The sequence below is a fragment of the Heteronotia binoei genome, chromosome 2 (genome assembly GCF_032191835.1).
Source record: "Heteronotia binoei isolate CCM8104 ecotype False Entrance Well chromosome 2, APGP_CSIRO_Hbin_v1, whole genome shotgun sequence".
Lineage (NCBI taxonomy): Eukaryota > Metazoa > Chordata > Lepidosauria > Squamata > Gekkonidae > Heteronotia > Heteronotia binoei.
This window is the reverse complement of record NC_083224.1, coordinates 199,110,949-199,130,131: the sequence shown is the minus strand read 5'-3', so window position 1 is coordinate 199,130,131 and position 19,183 is coordinate 199,110,949. Positions and strand designations below refer to the sequence as shown.

Genomic DNA, 19,183 nt, shown 5'->3' with positions numbered 1-19,183 from the left:
ACTACACCAAACTGACAGGAAGCAATACAGATAGAAGGATTAACTGCACATAGCACTTTCCTTGCGAAAGAGCAAACAGTAGTCTAAACTTTTTAATACTACAATTGTTTTTTATTTATTTGCGCGTCATGCTCCTCTTTGAAAAGACTGCATTACATATAAGTTCATACAGATACAAATTATTTCACACAACTAACTTAATTGTACAACTGAGCTGCACAAACGGAATGCACAATTAAGTCACTGCACTTCCCCCCCCCCCCCCCCCGCCCCCATAAATTTGGCAAGAATTTTCACAAATTTACTTTCTACTGGGGATACTTCTGTTTGCAACAGTGAACAGCAGTTTTCCTTTACAAGTAGGAAAATCAGAACTGTTACTTCATCTCTACTCTGGGGCAATTCTTTGGGTGGGAACTGTGAACACACCCCAACATTAACTGTCGGCATACCTGATCTTACCCAGCTGACAAGCTGCAAACCCCTTTCCCACTTAACAGCTTACAAAGATGGCAGTCAAAAATCAGCAAAAGAATGGTTTAGATAGGCCAGTACCCTTTTGGAACCAAGAGTAAAAGCAGGAAGGCTTCTCTACCCCATATTTACACTGGCGAGATTTAACTCCGTACTGAAAACGGCACTGCTCGTCCGCATCGTAGGCCTGGCCTGGTGCCACCGTCGGGTAGACAAAGTCTTGCTTGGGCGGGGGGTTGGTTAGACATAGTCCCATTCCGGAGCTAGAGGAAGGGACAATGAACAGGATGTTATAGGGGCGGGGTAGGGTTGCTAGTCCCCAGGTGGGAGTGGGGGAATCCCCCACTTTTGGGGGCTCCTGCCCACCTCCAACAGCAACAATCCCACACAATGTCCCTGATGTGATGTCAAGAGGAAGTGACGTCGTCACGCTGGGGACATCATACGGCGATGCTCTGGTTTTAGGCAAAACTCTATGGTTTGAGCCCAATCTTACCATAGAGTTTGCCTAAAAACCAGGTCACTGTGCGACATCCCCAGCATGATGATGTCACTTCTGAGTGATGTCATCACACGGGGACACTGCATGCAGCGCTGTCCTCCCATCCCCTCCCTCAGTAGGGGCCCGGCAACCCTAGGGCTGGGGGTCACTTTGCAAAAAAGAGGAAAGGCAACACGGTTGTGGGAGGATGACAGAAGGAACGGTAATGCTTACTCCAGGAAGCTGGTTATGTAATCTCGGCTACACGTCGACCACACAAAGGGGTTGGTCTTCATGGTGATGTGGGCAGCCATCAGCTTGGCTGTCTCCTGCCCCCGGGAACCGCAGCCGTTTCCCACTCCGTCATGGTTCATGCCAAACCTGGAAAATTCAATGCCAGACAAGAAGGTGAGACACGTGGGCACCACTGGCTTCACTGCAAGGGACGGCTTGCCTGGGCCTGTCACAGCAGCTAATTAGCTGGGCAGTAAAGAGGCAGAGGCTGGTTGCTCGCAAAAGGCCCACTGGCACACTGGCTTTCAAGGAAATGCTTAAGGGAAGCATGGAAAATCTACAAAGTAAATAAAGAAGAAGATATTGGATTTATATCCCGCCCTCCACTCCGAAGAGTCTCAGAGCGGCTCACAATCTCCTTTACCTTCCTCCCCCACAACAGACACCCTGTGAGGTGGGTGGGGCTGGAGAGGGCTCTCACAGCAGCTGCCCTTTCAAGGACAACCTCTGCCAGAGCTATGGCTGACCCAAGTCCATGCTAGCAGGTGCAAGTGGAGGAGTGGGGAATCAAACCCGGTTCTCCCAGATAAGAGTCCGCACACTTAACCAGTACACCAAACTGGCTCTCCATGCTAAATGCATCCATGAGCCTTGCAGGACAGCAGAGTAGGAGAATAACCCCTCTCACAAGACCAAAGCAGCATGGAGAGGCATGTGGAAGGAAAATGGGTGCCTCTGTTATGGAGCAACAACTTAAATTCAATGAGGAGGGACGGTGACTCAGTGGTAGAGCATCTGCTTGGTTAGCAGAAGGTCCCAGGTTCAATCCCCGGCATCTCCAACTAAAAAGGGTTCAGGCAGTAGGTGATGGAGATGGAGCGACGGTGGCTCAGTGGTAGACATCTGCTTGGAAAGCAGAAGGTCCCAGGTTCAATCCCCGGCATCTCTAACTAAAAAGGGTTCAGGCAGTAGGTGATGGAGATGGAGGGACGGTGGCTCAGTGGTAGAGCATCTGCTTGGTTAGCAGAAGGTCCCAGGTTCAATCCCCGGCATCTCCAACTAAAAAGGGTTCAGGAAGTAGGTGATGGAGATGGAGGGATGGTGGCTCAGTGGTTGAGCATCTGCTTGGTAAAGAGAAGGTCCCAGGTTCAATTCCCAGCATCTCTAACTAAAAAGGGCTCAGACAAGCAGGTGATGGAGATGGAAGAACTGCGGCTCAGTGGTAGAGCATCTGCTTGGTAAGCAGAAGGTCCCAGGTTCAATCCCCGGCATCTCCAATTCAAAAGGGTCCAGGCAGTAGGTGATGGAGATGGAGGGATGGTGGCTCAGTGGCAGAGCATCTGCTTGGTAAGCAGAGGGACCCAGGTTCAATCCCCGGCATCTCCAACTAAAAAGGGTCCAGGCAGTAGGTGATGGAGATGGAGGAACTGTGGCTCAGCGGTAGAGCATCTGCTTGGGAAGCGGAAGGTCCCAGGTTTAATTCCTGGCATCTCCAACAAAAAGGGTCCAGGCGTGAAAAGTCTCAGCTTGAGTCCCTGGAGAGCTACTGCCAGTCTGAGTAGACAATACTGACTTTGATGGACCGAGGGTCTGATTCAGTATACAAGGCTCTTTTTTGTAAGCTCCAGGAAATTGGCTACATCAGTTGTGTGTGGCCTCAGATGCAAAAGAGTTCCTGCTACAAAAAAGGCCCTGGATTCAGGTAGGTGTTTGTGTGAAGCAACAGAATGAAGTTTGAATCCAGTGGCATCTTTAAGACCAACAAGTTTAATTCTGGATATAAGCTTTCGTGTGCATGCCCACTTCTTCAGATAGTTTGCATGCTGTTTATGTCCAATGACCTGTTTTTCTTATATTGTTTTGTATTTTATAGTCTTGCTTTGTTTTTTTTTATAATTTAAATTTTATTGAAAAAAAAGGAATTTTTTACAAATAACATTCCCTATCATAGGGAATCACAACAAAAACTTTGTATGAACCGTCACATCAGATATTTCTAGTTAGTTTCTTGCTTTGTTTTAACTGTAGAACTAACCACCGATCAACAATAATATTCACACACTGATTGTGTGTACATGCGTTCTTGTTTTAGTGCAACATAAGACAAAATAATTCAATTAATACAAAAGGAATACTTCCCTCCCCCAATACAGTCATAAGAACATAAGAGAAGCCCTGTTGGATCAGGCCAATGGCCCATCCAGTCCAACACTCTGTGTCACATAAGAACATAAGAGAAGCCCAGTTGGATCAGGCCAATGGCCCATCCAGTCCAACACTCTGCGTCACATAAGAACATAAGAGAAGCCCTGTTGGATCAGGCCAGTGGCCCATCCAGTCCAACACTCTGTGTCACACAGTGGCCAAAAAATATATATATATATATATATATATATATACACACACACACACTGTGGCTAATAGCCACTGATGGACCTCTGCTCAATATTTTTATCTAACCCCCTCTTGAAGCTGTCTATACTTGTAGCCGCCACCACCTCCTGTGGCAGTGAATTCCACATGTTAATTACCCTTTGGGTGGAGAAGTACTTCCTTTTATCCGTTAAAAGTCACTATAGCATTTCCTCAAAGGCAACAGCCTTTACTCAATATACAACTTTGTGAAGTTGGGTGGGGTCCTTTGTAGTTCCGCTCGTGATTTTGTAATGAATAAGGAGCCGTATAGAAAGGAGCCCCCACAACCCATCAGCCAGCTCGGTGAAGGCATTTAAAGTTGCTTTCTTTCACCTCTCCTTCCGCCCACCCTCTCCCATATCCATTTTTTTCCTTCCTTCCTTCCTTCCTTCCTTCCTTCCTTCCTTCCTTCCTTCCTTCCTTCCTTCCTTCCTTCCTTCCTTCCTTCCTTCCTTCCTTCCTTCCTTCCTTCCTTCCTTCCTTCCTTCCTTCCTTCCCTCCCTCCCTCTCTCCCTCGTGGCTCTCAAACATCTGATGTCTATTCTACGTTGCTCTTACTTTAAGCAAGTTTGGCCATCCCTTCCTAAATAAATAATCAAAAGTGAGGAGCGAAACCCAGGGTAAAATACAGATGGCCCCATCCTTGGTGTTATGTATGAGTACGTTTTTCAGTCGTGCTGTTTTTGGTAGGATGCTTCATGCCAGTACTTCTGGTCTCAGGCCCCTTTCAAGCAGTTGTGCAGCCCTGGTATTCGGCAATATACACATTGCTTTCATGCCGAGCCGGTCACCTCAATCACCTCAAGTACACAAGAGTGTCTCTCCCCGTACGAACCCCAGAGAGCACTGAGGTCAGCAGGGAAGAACCTGCTGACTATTCCCGGGCCAAAAGATGTAAAACTCCAGAGCACCCGTACTCGGGCTTTCTCCGTTATGGCTCCACAGCTATGGAATCAGCTTCCAGAAGAAATGCGGGCCCTGCGGGACTTTGAACAGTTCCGCAGGGCCTGCAAGACCGTTCTCTTTCGATTGGCCTTCACTGACTAAAACTGCTAAGTAAACTGTATAATAGCACTAATATATTAATGTTAATTTTATTGTTTTTAGAATTTTAATAGTTTTTAATTAATTGTAGGTTTATGCTGTTAGTTATAACACAATGTATGTATTGAATTCCTGTTGTTAGCCGCCCTGAGCCTGCCTCGGTGGGGGAGGGCGGGATATAAATAAAATGTGATGATGATGATGAAGAGTGAGCTATGATGAGCTGGAAGAATGTTTTTTGCTCTACGATCACACTTGTTAAGCCTTGGATCTTTCCGATCATTTTTTTTGTGGATTATCAGCTCTTGTTGAAACTCACAGTGTGTCCCAGATTGCACCCGCTGTCCCACAAACCAGATCATTGCAACTTTACATGCCAAACATGACTCACGTGTGGCCGATCTCGTGGGCGATGGTGAAGGCTGTGGCGAGGCCAAGGTCCTCGTTGATGCTGCAGCTCCGCTCACGTTCACACATCCCGCCCACAGGCGCCAACCCTGCGAGGGAGGGAACATTATCAAGGAGGTCAGGGTATTAATTTTTCAGGAGGTCAAGGTTGGAGGGAGAGAACACCTACTTTGCTGTTTACATTTCCTCTCTTCTCCTGCTCAAACCCACCGTGGGGCTACCACCCACCAAGCCGTTGTGCTCATACCAATGGGGTTAGAGAGAATTTGCCAAACACAGGATCACTTCTCAAGTTAGTTTACCGCAGTCAGGGGTCGAATTCTAGCAGGAGCTCCTTTGCATATTAGGCCACACACCCCTGATGTAGCCAATCCTACAAGAGCTTACAAAAGAAGAGCCTTGTAAGCTCTTGGAGGATTGGCTACATCAGGGGTGTGTGGCCTAATTCGCAAAGGAGCTCCTGCTAGATTCCAACCCTGACTGCAGTTATTTGGTGCAATGAGACCCCGCAGGGTTGGCAAGCGGTGACTTGGCTAGAGATCCCACAGAAGATCACAGTGACGCCAGATTGGAGCAAGGGCTTCCGAGGGGATACATACCCTCAAGAGCTGTGGGGATGTAGTGGATGGTGTGGGATGATGCCTGGCCATGTGGATAATTCTAGAAGGGAGGCCACTGGGGGGAGCCAGCATAGTGCGATGGTTATACCAGGAGTCGTTTTGTAGAAAAATAGGTGGTGGAGCTCATTAGCATAAATCATTAGCATATGCCCCCCCCAGTCAAAAGCAACCCGATGCAAGAAAGGAGAGCCCTGGGCGAGCGAGACCTGCTTGGGCTGGCTAGAGATCCGCCCAGCCCAAGCAGGTCTCGCTCACCTGGGGCTCTCCTTGGCCACTCCCACCCCAGTCAAAAGACCAGCAAGCCACCCTTTGCCCAAAATCACATAAGAAGTGGAGAAAGGGTGGTGTGGGCTTCTCCGGGGGTTAATGAGGGTTGCTGGGGGTGTGGCTAAGCTTCTGGTGGCTGGCTGGCTGCCCACTCTCCTAACCCAGGGATCATTATGCAGCTGCACCTACTATTCAATGGACAAGGTAGGTGGGAGAAGGGGGTCGTCAGAAAGGTTCAGGAGCTGTGCTCCTGTGAGCCCCTGCTGAATTTGAGGCCTGGGTTAAACTATTAGGCCAAGCTCGAGGTTCAAATACCCTCTCCTACATTAAGCTTGCTGGGTAACCTTGGGCCAGACTCCATCACCCTCTGGCAGATGAACATACTTCCCAGGGTTGTTGTGAGGATAAATAGGGAAGGGAGAACCATTTATGCTGCTCTGAGCAACCTGGTGAAAGAGAAGGTTAAAAGGGAAATAAACGGATAAATAGATGATATAGACAGCAGATACATGGAAGATGAAGGATAGATGGAAGAGTGATATTCAGGCAGAAGATGGAAGACAGATACATCAATGATAGATGGGAGACAGATAAAAACCAAGAAGATGGAAGATGGATGGAAGACAGATACGTAAATGATAGAAAACGAAAGGCAGAAGACAGATACAAAGAGGACAGATTGGAGGTTAATGGAAACAGGGCAAGGAAAGGTGTTAATGGGGAGGAAAGGGAAGGAAGGAAGGGAGGGAGAAAGGAAGGAAGGAAGGAAGGAAGGAAGGAAGGAAGGAAGGGAGGGAGGGAGGGAGGGAGGGAGGGAGGGAGGGAGGGAGGGAGGGAGGAAGGAAGGAAGGAAGGAAGGAAGGAAGGAAGGAAGGAAGGAAGGAAGGAAGGAAGGAAGGAAGGAAGGAAGGAAGGAAGGAAGGAAGGAAGGAAGGAAGGAAGGAAGGAAGGAAGGAAGGAAGGAAGGCATATACAGGTTATTGAAAAATGGAAGGTAAGCAGAAATACAGAAGATAAAAGGTGGGTACATAGACGATAATTAGCAGATGGAAGACAGACACCTAGATGGCATAATATAGCTAGTACCCCAAGTTTAGGTAGCTCTGGCAGCCATCCACACATTGCAAACTGATCTCGAAACTCACCCTCCCGCCCCACATCTCCTTCAGGGTAGTGATGGTAACTTCTCACCTACCTAGAGTGCCACATGGCTTGTTCTTATAGATGCAAATATCATACCTAAAAGAAAAACAGAAAAGGAACAAGAGAAAAATGAACCAGATTTCAACCTATCAGCCGCACCAGAGATGTAGCCAGGGGTGTGTGATGAGGGATTACGATCCGGGTTCAGATCCCCACTGTGCCATGGGAGCTCGCTTGGGCCAATCACGCACACACGGTCTAACTACCTCACAGGGCTGTTGTGAGTATAAAAAAAGGAACGGAGAGTTGTGGGTGCTGATTGGAGCTCCCTGGAGCGAAGGCTGAATAAACAAGGACAGACTGATAGAGACATCCGTTTGACCCAGAGGCCTTTGCTCAGGAAAAAGTGAAAAAGGCCATTATTTTCTGCTCCTTTGACAGAGGTTTACAAAACTATGTATGGAGAAACTGAGAAGCGACTATTTTTCACTCTCCCTCATAACTTGGGGGTCACCTAATGAAGTCAACGGGGAGGAAGTTCAGGGCATGTAAAAGGAAATACTTCCTCATCCAATGTGTAAAATTACCTCGTGGAACTCATTGCCATAGGATACTGCAATGGCCACTAGTTTAGATGTCTTCAACAGAGGATGGGACAAAGTTGTTGAGGATAGGTTCAAAAATGGGTATTAGAAGAAAAAGAGGACTGTAGATTTATACCCCACCCTTCCCTATGAATCAGAGTCTTGGAGTGGCTTATAATCTCCTTTATCTTCTTCTCCCACAACAGACACCCTGTGAGGTAGGTGGGGCTGAGAGAGCTCTCCCAGAAGCTGCCCTTTCAAGGACAGAGTCTCAGAGCGGCTTGCAATCTCCTATACCTCCCCCCCCTCCAACAACAGACACCCTATGAGGCAGGTGGGGATGAGAGAGCTCTCCCAGAAGCTGCCCTTTCAAGGACAGAGTCTCAGAGTGGCCTGCAATCTCCTTTCCCTTCCTCCCCCACAATGGACACCCTGTGAGGTGGTTGGGGCTCAGAGAGGTCTGACAGAAGCTTTCAAGGACAACTCTGCAAGAACTATGGTTGACCCAAGGCCACTCCAGCAGCTGCAAATGGAGAAGTTGGGAATCAAACCCAGTTCTCCCAGATAAGAGTCCACGATACCACTACACCAAACTGGCTCTCTACCCCCAACGACTTAGTGGAACCTCCATGTCCAGAGAGAGTCCACATTTGAACGCCAGCTGTAACGACCTTGGTGCCCCCATTAATGGGGCAAATGGCTGGCGACTGTGTGAAACAAGATGATGGATTAGGAAAACCAACTAGCACAGCCCTTGCTATGTTCCTATGTTATTTCCGATGAAGTGATGAAAAGGAAAAAAAAAATATTTTTGCTCCCTTATCCTCTCATCTACTCCATTTTTATCCTACACGTCCTCAAGTAACTCAAGGAAACGGAGACAATTCTTCCCCCCCCCACCCCTGTTTTATTCTCACAACAACCCTGTGAGGAAGGTTAGGGTGTGACTGGCCCCAAGTCATCCAGTGAACTTCTGTGGTAGAGTAAGTATTTGAACCTGGGTCTCCCAGAACCTAGCCTGACACGGCACCACACCAACTCTTTCAGGCCCTCCAAAAATACAAACTGCGTGCTGAAAAAAGGTCACGGCGCCAAAAGAAAAAAAAAAGGTTTACTGTTCTCTTTTGAATGGATCCTGCTGATTCAACGTATTTCCTTTTTATTGAAATCAATAGGGTTCTGTCCATCCCCTTTCTGAAAAAGCACCTCACCATACAACAGGATGTTATCGGTCTGTGAGGCATTTCCAAGACACAGGGAAGGCACCAAGGCAGGCCATGTCTTTTCCAAAGGCTGACTGCTGAAATTAGGCCTCAGGGACTGCGGGGCCGAGGAATAATTGCTCCAACAGCGAGGGCTGGGGCGGAGGGGAGGGGAGGGAAGCTCCAGAATTTCCAAGTCAGCAACTCTTCCAATCCACGTCCTGCACGTGCGGAGCAAGAGGAGGGCAGGAAGAGGCAGGAATCCCCCGGAGATACACACTGCTCTCACATCACAGTATTTCACAACTTTCTCCTGACACGAGCCAGGCTCCGGGTGGCTCGCGCTGTCGCCAGGGGTCTGGCGAGCAGAAGGAAGGAAGAACAGCTCTTCTGCGGTCAGTTGGTGTTAGAAGGTTTCTGTCCGGTGCTAAAGCCAGCAGCGGGGCCCCTCGTTCTGCGCCCCCCCCCCAAAATCTCCAGTTTACCTGGTGATCAAAACAGCAGTGTCGTGGTTGGCGATGCCGTTGTCCGGGATGGCGTTCCCGTTGCCGTTACGGTTCACGATAGACTTCTGCCACTTGCAGAAGCTGTCGAGGGACTTGCCGGCATGGTGGTTGATCTCTAAGGTTGGCTGGGGAAGTTGAAGGAATGTATATATACGGGGGTCATTTAATAGAAAAAGGTGCTCATTTACCTCAACTCATTTGCATAGGCCACACACTCCTGACACACCAGAAGGTGTACTAAATTCTATCAGCTCAGCACCTACCTTAAAAGGCTTCTTGAATTAGAATTGTCATCATAAAACGTTATTCCCATCACACTTTTTAAATTACTTTCTCCTCTGTGGCCACACAGGCAGGATAAAGATTTCCGTCTGTCTGCTTTATACGTCTTGGTTATTTCCCCCATTTTTTTTTGTGAGGAAAAATATTAGAATGTTTGTCAAAGCTTGAGAGTTCAGCAAAATTCTCCCAGGGGGTTTGAACAATGGAGCCCAGAAGCAAATGTTTTTTTGTTTTTTTTTTGAGGGGGGAGTTTAAGAAAGAAAGAGCACAATAACATTTAGAGGTTCTGGAGCTCTGCTCCTGTGAGCTCCATCCCCAAATGAGGCCTGTATATCTATAAATTGTCACCTCATCAATGCATCAAGTCAAGAACGGCTCTCTCTGACTGGCACAAGTTATCCGAGATCTGAGGCAAACACAGGACCTGAGATCTTTTCAGTCAGGGGAAAAGGAAGTTGAATTTGGGATCTTTGAAACACAAAGTGAGCACTGCACCACTGCCCCCAATATATAAAGTTGTCTTATGCAGCATCCGGCCCCTGGCCTGTCACGCTTAGCACTGTCTACCTGAAACAGCAGACTGTCCGCACAATCAGACGCTTAGGGCTCTTTAGCTTGGAGAAACGTCAACTGCGGGGTGACATGATAGAGGTTTACAAGATTATGCATCGGATAGAGAGGGTAGAGAAAGAAGTCCTTTTCTCCCTTTCTCACAATACAAGAACTCGTGGGCATTCAATGAAATTGCTGAGCAGTCGGGTTAAAACGGATAAAAGGAAGTACTTCTTCACCCAAAGGGTGATTAACACGTGGAATTCACTGCCACAGGAGGTGGTGGCAGCTACAAGCATAGCCAGCTTTAAGAGGGGGTTGGATAAAAATATGGAGCAGAGGTCCATCAGTGGCTATTAGCCACAGTATATACATACATATATGTGTGTGTGTATGTGTGTATATATACACACACACATATATTGGCCACTGTGTGACACAGAGTGTTGGACTGGATGGGCCATTGGCCTGATCCAACATGGCTTCTCTTATGTTCTTAGATGCAGAAAGGATCTTCCCCGGCACTTTCTTTCTGGGCAAAACTAGACAAGATGGCAGCCTCATGGATTTCCTAGGAATTGGAGTTCTGTAAGGAATATACTGGGGATCTCCAAGTCTCAGGTCCCCAGATACTTTGTGGGAAGCCATGGCATGCATTTAAACCAGTATGAAACCAATACAAGTCCACAGTGTGCATCATACATACCGTTTTCGCACACAGCTTACCTCGCAGTCACAATCCTGTTCCCTCTGCAGCGTCCGGTCGGATTTCCCACCATCTGCGCCGGAGTTACAGGAAGTGCCGCAGCTTCTGCGTAGCAAACGTAAACTGGGTTTTAGCGGTTTACGTTTGCTACGCAAAAGCCGCGGCACTTCCTGTAACTCCAGCGCAGATGGTGCAAAATCCAACCGGACGCTGCGGAGGGAACAGGATTGTGACTGCGAGGTTAGCTGTGTGCGAAAACGGTATTAGTCTAATCAGGGCTTTTTTGGGCAGGAGCACACAGGAGCAGTGCACTGCCTGAGCTAGCCAGAGCTCCAGCTGGCGTGCTGGGGAAGGCGTGGAGAGGCATCTTTAAACACCCCACACATATACACACCCCAGCGCTGGTGAAGGCATGGGGGGAGCGCCTGATGGTTTAAATGAACTGAAGGCCAGGGAAGGGTCCTTACCTGGTCCTCCGTTAGCAGGATAAGGCGGGTGACGAGGATGTTGACTATATTGCCCAAACTCGAGTCCTGAAAAAGTTTAGCAACCTGACCTCCAGGAAACAAAAAAAGACCAGTGTTAAAAAAAGAGAGGGGCTTCTTTGACCTGGAACTTCAGTGGTTCCGACTTTAGGGAGGGTCTGCAGGGGGATACGGTAAAGCCTTGGGGGTACAGGGCCAGAATCAAGGGGAAGGGGTGAGCTACGTTCTGCATGGCTTGAGAAGCTTTCCCATGGGGCAACCACATCTAGTCCACTTAGGTGCCATCCTCTTTCCCCCATAAGGAACCACTCGGCTTCACCCCATCTTCATCAGGCCCCACCCTTGATCTGCCAGGCTCCATCCCTTAAATCCCAGGTTCTACCTCCTGCATATTTGAGGCTGAGCTGTAAGAAAATCTGACAATCACATCTATTCCACTGGCTGCCATTCTCTGTTCCCCATAAGGAACCACTTGGCTCCATCCCAACTTAATCTAGCTCTGATCTGCTCCTCCGGTCCCCCTGCTCCCCTACATCTCCAGTGGGCTGCTTTACTTCAACTCCACCTGAATGGATATTACATAACACAGTGGTCCCCAACCTTTTTGGCACCAGGGACCGGTTTTGTGGGAGACAATTTTTCCATGAACCGGAGGGGGGGGGCACGATGGTTTTGGGATGATACAATTGTGCACTTTATTTTGGTGTGGTGGTTAAATGTGTGGACTCTTATCTGAGGGAATTGGGCTTGATTTCCCACCCCTCCACTTGCAGCTGCTGGAATGGCCTTGGGTTAGCCATAGCTCTCACAGACGTTGTCCTTGAAAGGGCAGCTTCTGGGAGAGTTCTCTCAGCCCCACCCACTTCACAGGGTGTCTGTTGTGGGGGAGGAAGATAAGGGAGATTGTGAGCTGCTCTGAGACTCTGTCCTTGAAAGGGTAGCTTCTGGGAGAGCTCTCTCAGCCGCACCCACCTCACAGGGTGTCTGTTGTGGGGGAGGAGGGGAAAAGGAGATTGTAGGCCACTCTGAGACTCTCCCCTTGAAAGGGCAGCTTCTGGGAGAGCTCTCTCATCTCCACCCACCTCACAGGGTGTCTGTTGTGGGAGAGGAAGATAAAGGAGATTGTAGGCCGCTCTGAGACTCTCCCCTTGAAAGGGCAGCTTCTGGGAGAGCTCTCTCATCTCCACCCACCTCACAGGGTGTCTGTTGTGGGAGAGGAAGATAAAGGAGATTGTAGGCCGCTCTGAGCCTCTGTCCTTGAAAGGGCAGCTTCTGGGAGAGCTCTCTCAGCCCACCCACCTCACAGGGTGTCTGTTGTGGGGGAGGAAGGGAAAGGAGATTGTAGGCCACTGTGAGCCTCTCTCCTTGAAAGGGCAGCTTCTGGGAGAGCCCTCTCAGCCCCACCCACCTCACAGGGTGTGTTGTGTGGGAGGAAGATAAAGGAGATTGTGAGCCACTCTGAGATTCGGAGTAGAGGGCAGGATATACATCCAATGTCTTATTATTACTACTACTACTACATTGTGATATATAATGAAATAATTATACAACTCACGGCCCGTTTGCTAACAGGCTATGGACCGGTACTGGTCCACAGCCCGGGGGTTGGGGATCCCTGACATAACACACAAAGCATGCGCGCAGTTTCAGATCCAAGTGGGCCTTTGTGTACACGTGCGAAACGGTCAGATCTTAAAAGGAACAGGCACAAATGAAGTTACCTAAAGCAGACCACGACCAAGGGGGCTGCAAGGCCCCAGCGAGGGATTTTAAAGCTAGGAGTCAAAGGAGAGAGGTCGCATCTTGGTTGTAACACTTACAATATTCATGATAGCCAAGATGTACTGCTCGATGTCCCGCCGGCCGTGATATCCCACCATCATCTTGTCAGCCACCACGAGGGTCTCCACGTAACGCTCCGTGCTGACCGACCGCTTCAGGGGCAGCTGACCTCGCTGCGTGAGGTTGCCCAGCGGCTTCAGAGGAGGGGGCTTCAGTGTACGCAGCCACCACGACCTACCTTTCCACGGCTTCTCATCTAAGGGGCAAGACGGCTGGTGAGACACGCTACGTTTCCATCAAGTAATTCACACTCGGCTCATGCCCTCTCCAAAGCCTTCACCCGTACGCTGCACAGTTTGGCTGCCCAGCAGCTATTTCGAACACGCAGGGATATTTGCTCAGGAAACATGAAGAAACACGGCCATTGCTCAGAAGCCGTGGGCGACCTCAGACACTCATTAACCAGACGACCATCAGCAGGGGTAGAATTCTAGCAGGAGCTCCTTTGCCTATTAGGCCACACACCCCTGACGTAGCCAAGCGCTGACAAGGCTCTTCATACAGGGCCTACTGTAAGCTCCAGGAGGATTGGCTACATCAGGGGGGTGTGGCCTAATAGGCAAAGGAGGTCCTGCTAGAATCCCTTACAGGGCTCTTCGTACAGGGCCTACTGGAAGCTCCAGGAGGATTGGCTGCATCAGGGGTGTGTGGCCTAATAGGCAAAGGAGGTCCTGCTAGAATTCCTTACAGGGCTCTTCTCACAGGGCCTACTGGAATCTCCAGGAGGATTGGCTACATCAGGGGGGAGTGGCCTAATAGGCAAAGGAGGTCCTGCTAGACTTCCTTACAGGGCTCTTCTCACAGGGCCTACTGGAAGCTCCAGGAGGATTGGCTGCATCAGGGGTGTGTGGCCTAATAGGCAAAGGAGGTCCTGCTAGAATTCCTTACAGGGCTCTTCGTACAGGGCCTACTGGAAGCTCCAGGAGGATTGGCTACATCAGGGGGGAGTGGCCTAATAGGCAAAGGAGGTCCTGCTAGAATTCCTTACAGGGCTCTTCTCACAGGGCCTACTGTAAGCTCCAGGAGGATTGGCTACATCAGGGGGGTGTGGCCTAATAGGCAAAGGAGGTCCTGCTAGAATCCCTTACAGGGCTCTTCTCACAGGGCCTACTGTAAGCTCCAGGAGGATTGGCTACATCAGGGGGGAGTGGCCTAATAGGCAAAGGAGGTCCTGCTAGAATTCCTTACAGGGCTCTTCATACAGGGCCTACTGGAAGCTCCAGGAGGATTGGCTACATCAGGGGGGCGTGGCCTAATATGCAAAGGAACTCCTGCTAGAATTCCACCCCTGACCATCAGTCACTGATGAGGTCATTACCTGATGCTCACATACTGGACCCTTGCTCAGTATTGGACTTATGCAGTTGTGTCATAACCAGGGCTTTTTTTTGCAGCAGGAACTCCTTTGCATATTAGGCCACACACCCCTGAAGGAACTGATCCTCCAAGAGCTTACAGGGCTCTTAATGCAGGGCCTACTGTAAGCTCCAGAAGGACTGGCTACATCAGGGGTGTGTGGCCTAATATGCAAAGGAGTTCCTGCTCCAGAAAAAGCCCTGGATGATGATGCTGACCCAACACCAGCTCTGCCAAGCAGGGAGCCTCCAGGTCACATTTAAGGAGATTTCCAGAGTTTGGGAAGGGAGCACATCAAGGACGTGAGATTTCATCTAGGTCAACCTTTTCGAGCCTGTGGGCACCTTCGGAATTCTGACACAGCATAGTGGGTGCAGCCACAAAATGGCTGCCACTTGAGATGGAGACAGCCACACAATGGCTGCCACCAGAGATGGAGACAGCCACAAAATGGCTGCCAGCCACAAAATGGCTGCTGTAGTCACACAGTGAAGATTGTGCTGCGGCAGAAGCTGCTGCCGACACAATGTTTTTAAAAAGCTGCCCAGCCAATCAAAAGCTTTGCTGGGCAAAACTGTCCCCATCAACTTTCTAAAAACACCTGGTGTCAGTGGACGTCTAGTCCACGTAGGTGCCATTCTCTGTCCCCCATAAAGAGCAACTCGGCTCCGCCTCAGCTTCATCAGGCTCCCCTCCTGATCAGGAAAGGTGTCAGCGGACACCAGGAAAGGCAGAAACAAGAGTCTGACGTCAAGGACGCCTGCTCTGATGTAGGTCTATGAAAAAACACACAAAGCATGCACACAGTTGCAGATCTAAGTTGGCCGTCTAATGTCAAGGACGCCTGTTCTAGTACTTCCATTTCTCCTAAACTCTGTGGTAATAACATACACATGGGCATGTTCTTCAAGGTCCCCAGTTTCAGTGTCTAGAGCTAAAAGCCTGGAGAAGAAGCTAAGAGATAACAACATGCAGGCCCAGTTCCCAGAAACTCCAGTTAGAGATCTAATGTTGTTGAGGAAGACCATTTGCTCGCTGGGACCCTAAAGCAGGGGTGTCAAACTCATTTATTATGAGGGCTGGATCTGATATAAATGAGACCTTGGCATGCCAGGCCGTGTCAGACCGGGCCATGTGTGTACCTATTAAGATTAGATAATAGGGATATAAATTTTATAAAGGACACAGACAAATACAATTAAAAGATTTTTTAAAAAACTTAAACCATGCTTAAAATATTAGCACTCATTGGTCTTAAAGGAGCTTTCTTTAATTTCTCCCATGGGATCCAGGGAACTGGGCAAAGGAAGCTCTGGCTGTTTCCTTCCCCAGGGGACCAGGAGAAGGAGGAGCCTCAGCCAATAGAAGGAAGAGAGGCTTGGCTCAGTAGCTCTGCTGTGTGATTGTGATAACCTGACAATGCAAGCTCTCCCTTCCCCCTCTTCCTCCCCAAGGAAGGAGCCTCAGCCAATGGAGAAAATAGAGGGTATGCTCTGTAGCTCCTGTGCGATTGAGCAAGCCTAGCAAAGCAAGCTGTGACACAGATGGAAGCAAGAGAGAGGGAGAAGGAAGCAGATGACAGCCAGTTGATCGTGGGCCTGATAGGAGCCCTCCGAGGGCCTGATTCGGCCCCCGGGCCCAAAGTTTGACACCCCTGCCCTAGAGATCTGTAGCCAGTCAGGGAAGACAAGGTAAGCCCCTACTCTAAGTTGAGATTAGGCTGTTTCTTCTGAAGTTCAGCACGCAGAGGGTCTGGCCCCCCCAGCGAGGCTCTCCTCTGGCCCGCCATCCCCGGATCAACTTCTAGGCTGCTTTGCCAGCCCGCGTGTGACAAAGCCACCAGTCCGGAAGGGAAAACCCAAATGCAGGGGCTTGAACACAGGGTGTTCAACTGCTTGTTCTGGATTGCATTGTCTGCTGTTTCTTGTTTTCCAAGAAATAAATTGGAAACAGGCTGGCTTTCTGTCTCGGCTGAGGAATGTAATGGGCGGGGGTAGACACGGGGGCTGTTCAGCAGCTTTGTGTAAAATGGTTCTGCAGCGAAGGTCAACTGGTTTTCTCTCTTCTCCTCCTTCTGGAATCCAGGAATCTGGCTGGCTCCTCCTTCTGCCCCAACAGATTACAGGATCAAAATTCAGGGGAGAATTTCCCCACAAAAACTCAAGGTCTCAAAGCAAATGTTTGTCGGAGCAAACTCTCTTTTTTTACCCTTCTGGATAACTTTTAAAACTAGTGATTTGCTACTTGCTATGTCCTTGCTATGCCTTTTTAAAAGCTGTGCATTTATACACTCAAATATATATTAGCATGTATGAGCGGCAGTTTATTTAATGCAACAGGTGAGATTTGCATTCCTCACTTTTTTCACTAGCTCCTGCGCCTTTAAGGAAAACCTGTCTGCCATTGCCACGTAAGAACCAAAAAACCAGGGTTTTTTGTTTTTGGGGGTTTTTTTTAGCAGGAACGCACAGGAATGCTGTTCCGGCTGGCTTGGCATCAAGGGATGTGGCCTAATATGCAAATGAGTTCCTGCTGGGCTTTTTCTATCAAAAAAAGCCCTGCAAATTACGCATTACAGGTAGGTATGGGTGGGCAATGGACACCCATTCTAGACAAGAATTTAGCAGCTTAAAAAATGCCGCGAGGGCTCACAGTGCAGCCGCACCATACAATCTTGTTTCCCCCTCCTGTGCTGTTCAAGAGCAAAGTAGTTGTGGGGAACTGTTTTCAGCACTTGAAAAGATGTGTGTGTGTGGGGGGGGGGGAGGCGGGGGAAACAAGATCACATGGTGCTACAAGCATAGCCAGCTTCAAGAGGGGATTGGATAAGCATATGGATAAGCATATTAGTCACAGTGTATTGTTGGAACTCTCTGTCTGGGTCAGTGATGCTGTGTATTCTTGGTGCTTGGGGGGGGGCACAGTGGGAGGGCTTCTAGTGTCCTGGCCCCACTGCTGGACCTCCTGATGACGCCTGGTTTTTTTGGGGCACTCTGTGACACAGAGTGTTGGATTGGATGGGCCATTGGCCTGATCCAACATGGCTCCTCTTACATTCTTATGTCTGGGGCAGTGATGCGTCTGTATTCTTGATACTTGGGGGGGGGTGCACAGTGGGAGGGCTTCTAGTGTTCTGGCCCCACTGATGGATCTCCTGATGGCGCCTGGTTTTTTGGTTCCACTCTGTGACGCAGAGTGTTGGACTGGATGGGCCATTGGCCTGATCCAACAAGGCTTCTCTTATGTTCTTATGTGACACAGAGTGTTGGACTGGATGGGCCATTGGCCTGATCCAACAGGGCTTCTCTTATGTTCTTATGTGACACAGAGTGTTGGACTGGATGGGCCACTGGCTTGATCCAACATGACTTCTCTTATGTGACACAGAGTGTTGGACTGGATGGGCCACTGGCCTGATCCAACAGGGCTTCTCTTATGTTCTTATGTGACACAGAGTGTTGGACTGGATGGGCCATTGGCCTGATCCAACATGGCTTCTCTTATGTTCTTATGTGACACAGAGTGTTGGACTGGATGGGCCACTGGCTTGATCCAACATGACTTCTCTTATGTGACACAGAGTGTTGGACTGGAGGGGCCATTGGCCTGATCCAACATGGCTTCTCTTATGTTCTTATGTGACACAGAGTGTTGGACTGGATGGGCCATTGGCCTGATCCAACAGGGCTTCTCTTATGTTCTTATGTGACACAGAGTGTTGGACTGGATGACACAGAGTGTTGGCCTGATCCAACAGGGCTTCTCTTATGTTCTTATGTGACACAGAGTGTTGGACTGGATGACACAGAGTGTTGGCCTGATCCAACATGGCTTCTCTTATGTTCTTATGTCTGGAGGAGTAATGCTCTGTATTTTTGGTGCTTGGGGGGCACAGTGGAGGGACTGATGGGCCATTGGCCTGATCCAACATGGCTTCTCTTATGTTTTTATGCTGCTAGATTTTCAACTCACACATCAGATATCATTGTTTGCCAGCAGGTTGTCCATGCCCGCCTGCGACGTATAGTTGTCTATGAGGTTTGGAGTGTTGTTCTAAGACTGGGGGTGGGGGGAGGGGCTCAGGCATGAAATCCTGTGTATTCATTTTTTTCTCTCAGACTCACCTACCTCATCAACATGATGTAAGAATAAAAACGGAGAAGGGGGAACCCACACATCCCATGCTGAAGCCCACAAAGGAAGGGTGGCATAAGAAAATAGAAAGAGATTAGCCAAAGTGAATCCCTTCTCTATCCACTTGAGAGCCAGTGTGGTGTAGTGGTTAAGTGCGCAGACTCTTATCTGGGAGAATCGGGTTTGGATTCCCCACTCCTCCACTTGCACCTGCTGGAATGGTCTAGGGTCAGCCACAGCTATCACAGGAGTTGTCCTTGAAAGGGCAGCTGCTGTAAGAGCTCTCTCAGCCCATCTACCTCACAGGGTGTCTGTTGTGGGGGGTGGGGGAGGTAAAGGAGATTGTGACTGCTCTGAGATTCAGAGTATAGGGCGGGTATATAAATCCAATATCTTCCTCTTCTTCTTCTTCTTGTTTCTACATGTCAAGACTTTTTGTTAAAAGCAT

The 19,183-nt window shown here is 49.1% G+C and overlaps 1 protein-coding gene across 1 annotated transcript in view; it reads right to left on the bottom strand.

The window, feature by feature from the left end:
• LOC132567468 (A disintegrin and metalloproteinase with thrombospondin motifs 10-like) overlaps positions 1 to 16,390 on the bottom strand; it is a 101,633-nt gene extending 85,243 nt beyond the window's left edge. Inside the window, exons 1-8 of the mRNA XM_060233144.1 lie at positions 16,305 to 16,390; positions 13,224 to 13,470; positions 11,386 to 11,469; positions 9,358 to 9,503; positions 7,139 to 7,182; positions 5,040 to 5,145; positions 1,190 to 1,336; positions 596 to 737 (exon numbers count right to left, since the gene is read on the bottom strand). Coding sequence (XP_060089127.1) covers positions 596 to 737; positions 1,190 to 1,336; positions 5,040 to 5,145; positions 7,139 to 7,182; positions 9,358 to 9,503; positions 11,386 to 11,469; positions 13,224 to 13,470; positions 16,305 to 16,390 — 1,002 coding nt within the window. The remainder of the gene's footprint in view (positions 1 to 595; positions 738 to 1,189; positions 1,337 to 5,039; positions 5,146 to 7,138; positions 7,183 to 9,357; positions 9,504 to 11,385; positions 11,470 to 13,223; positions 13,471 to 16,304) is intronic.
• Positions 16,391 to 19,183: the final 2,793 nt, after the last annotated feature.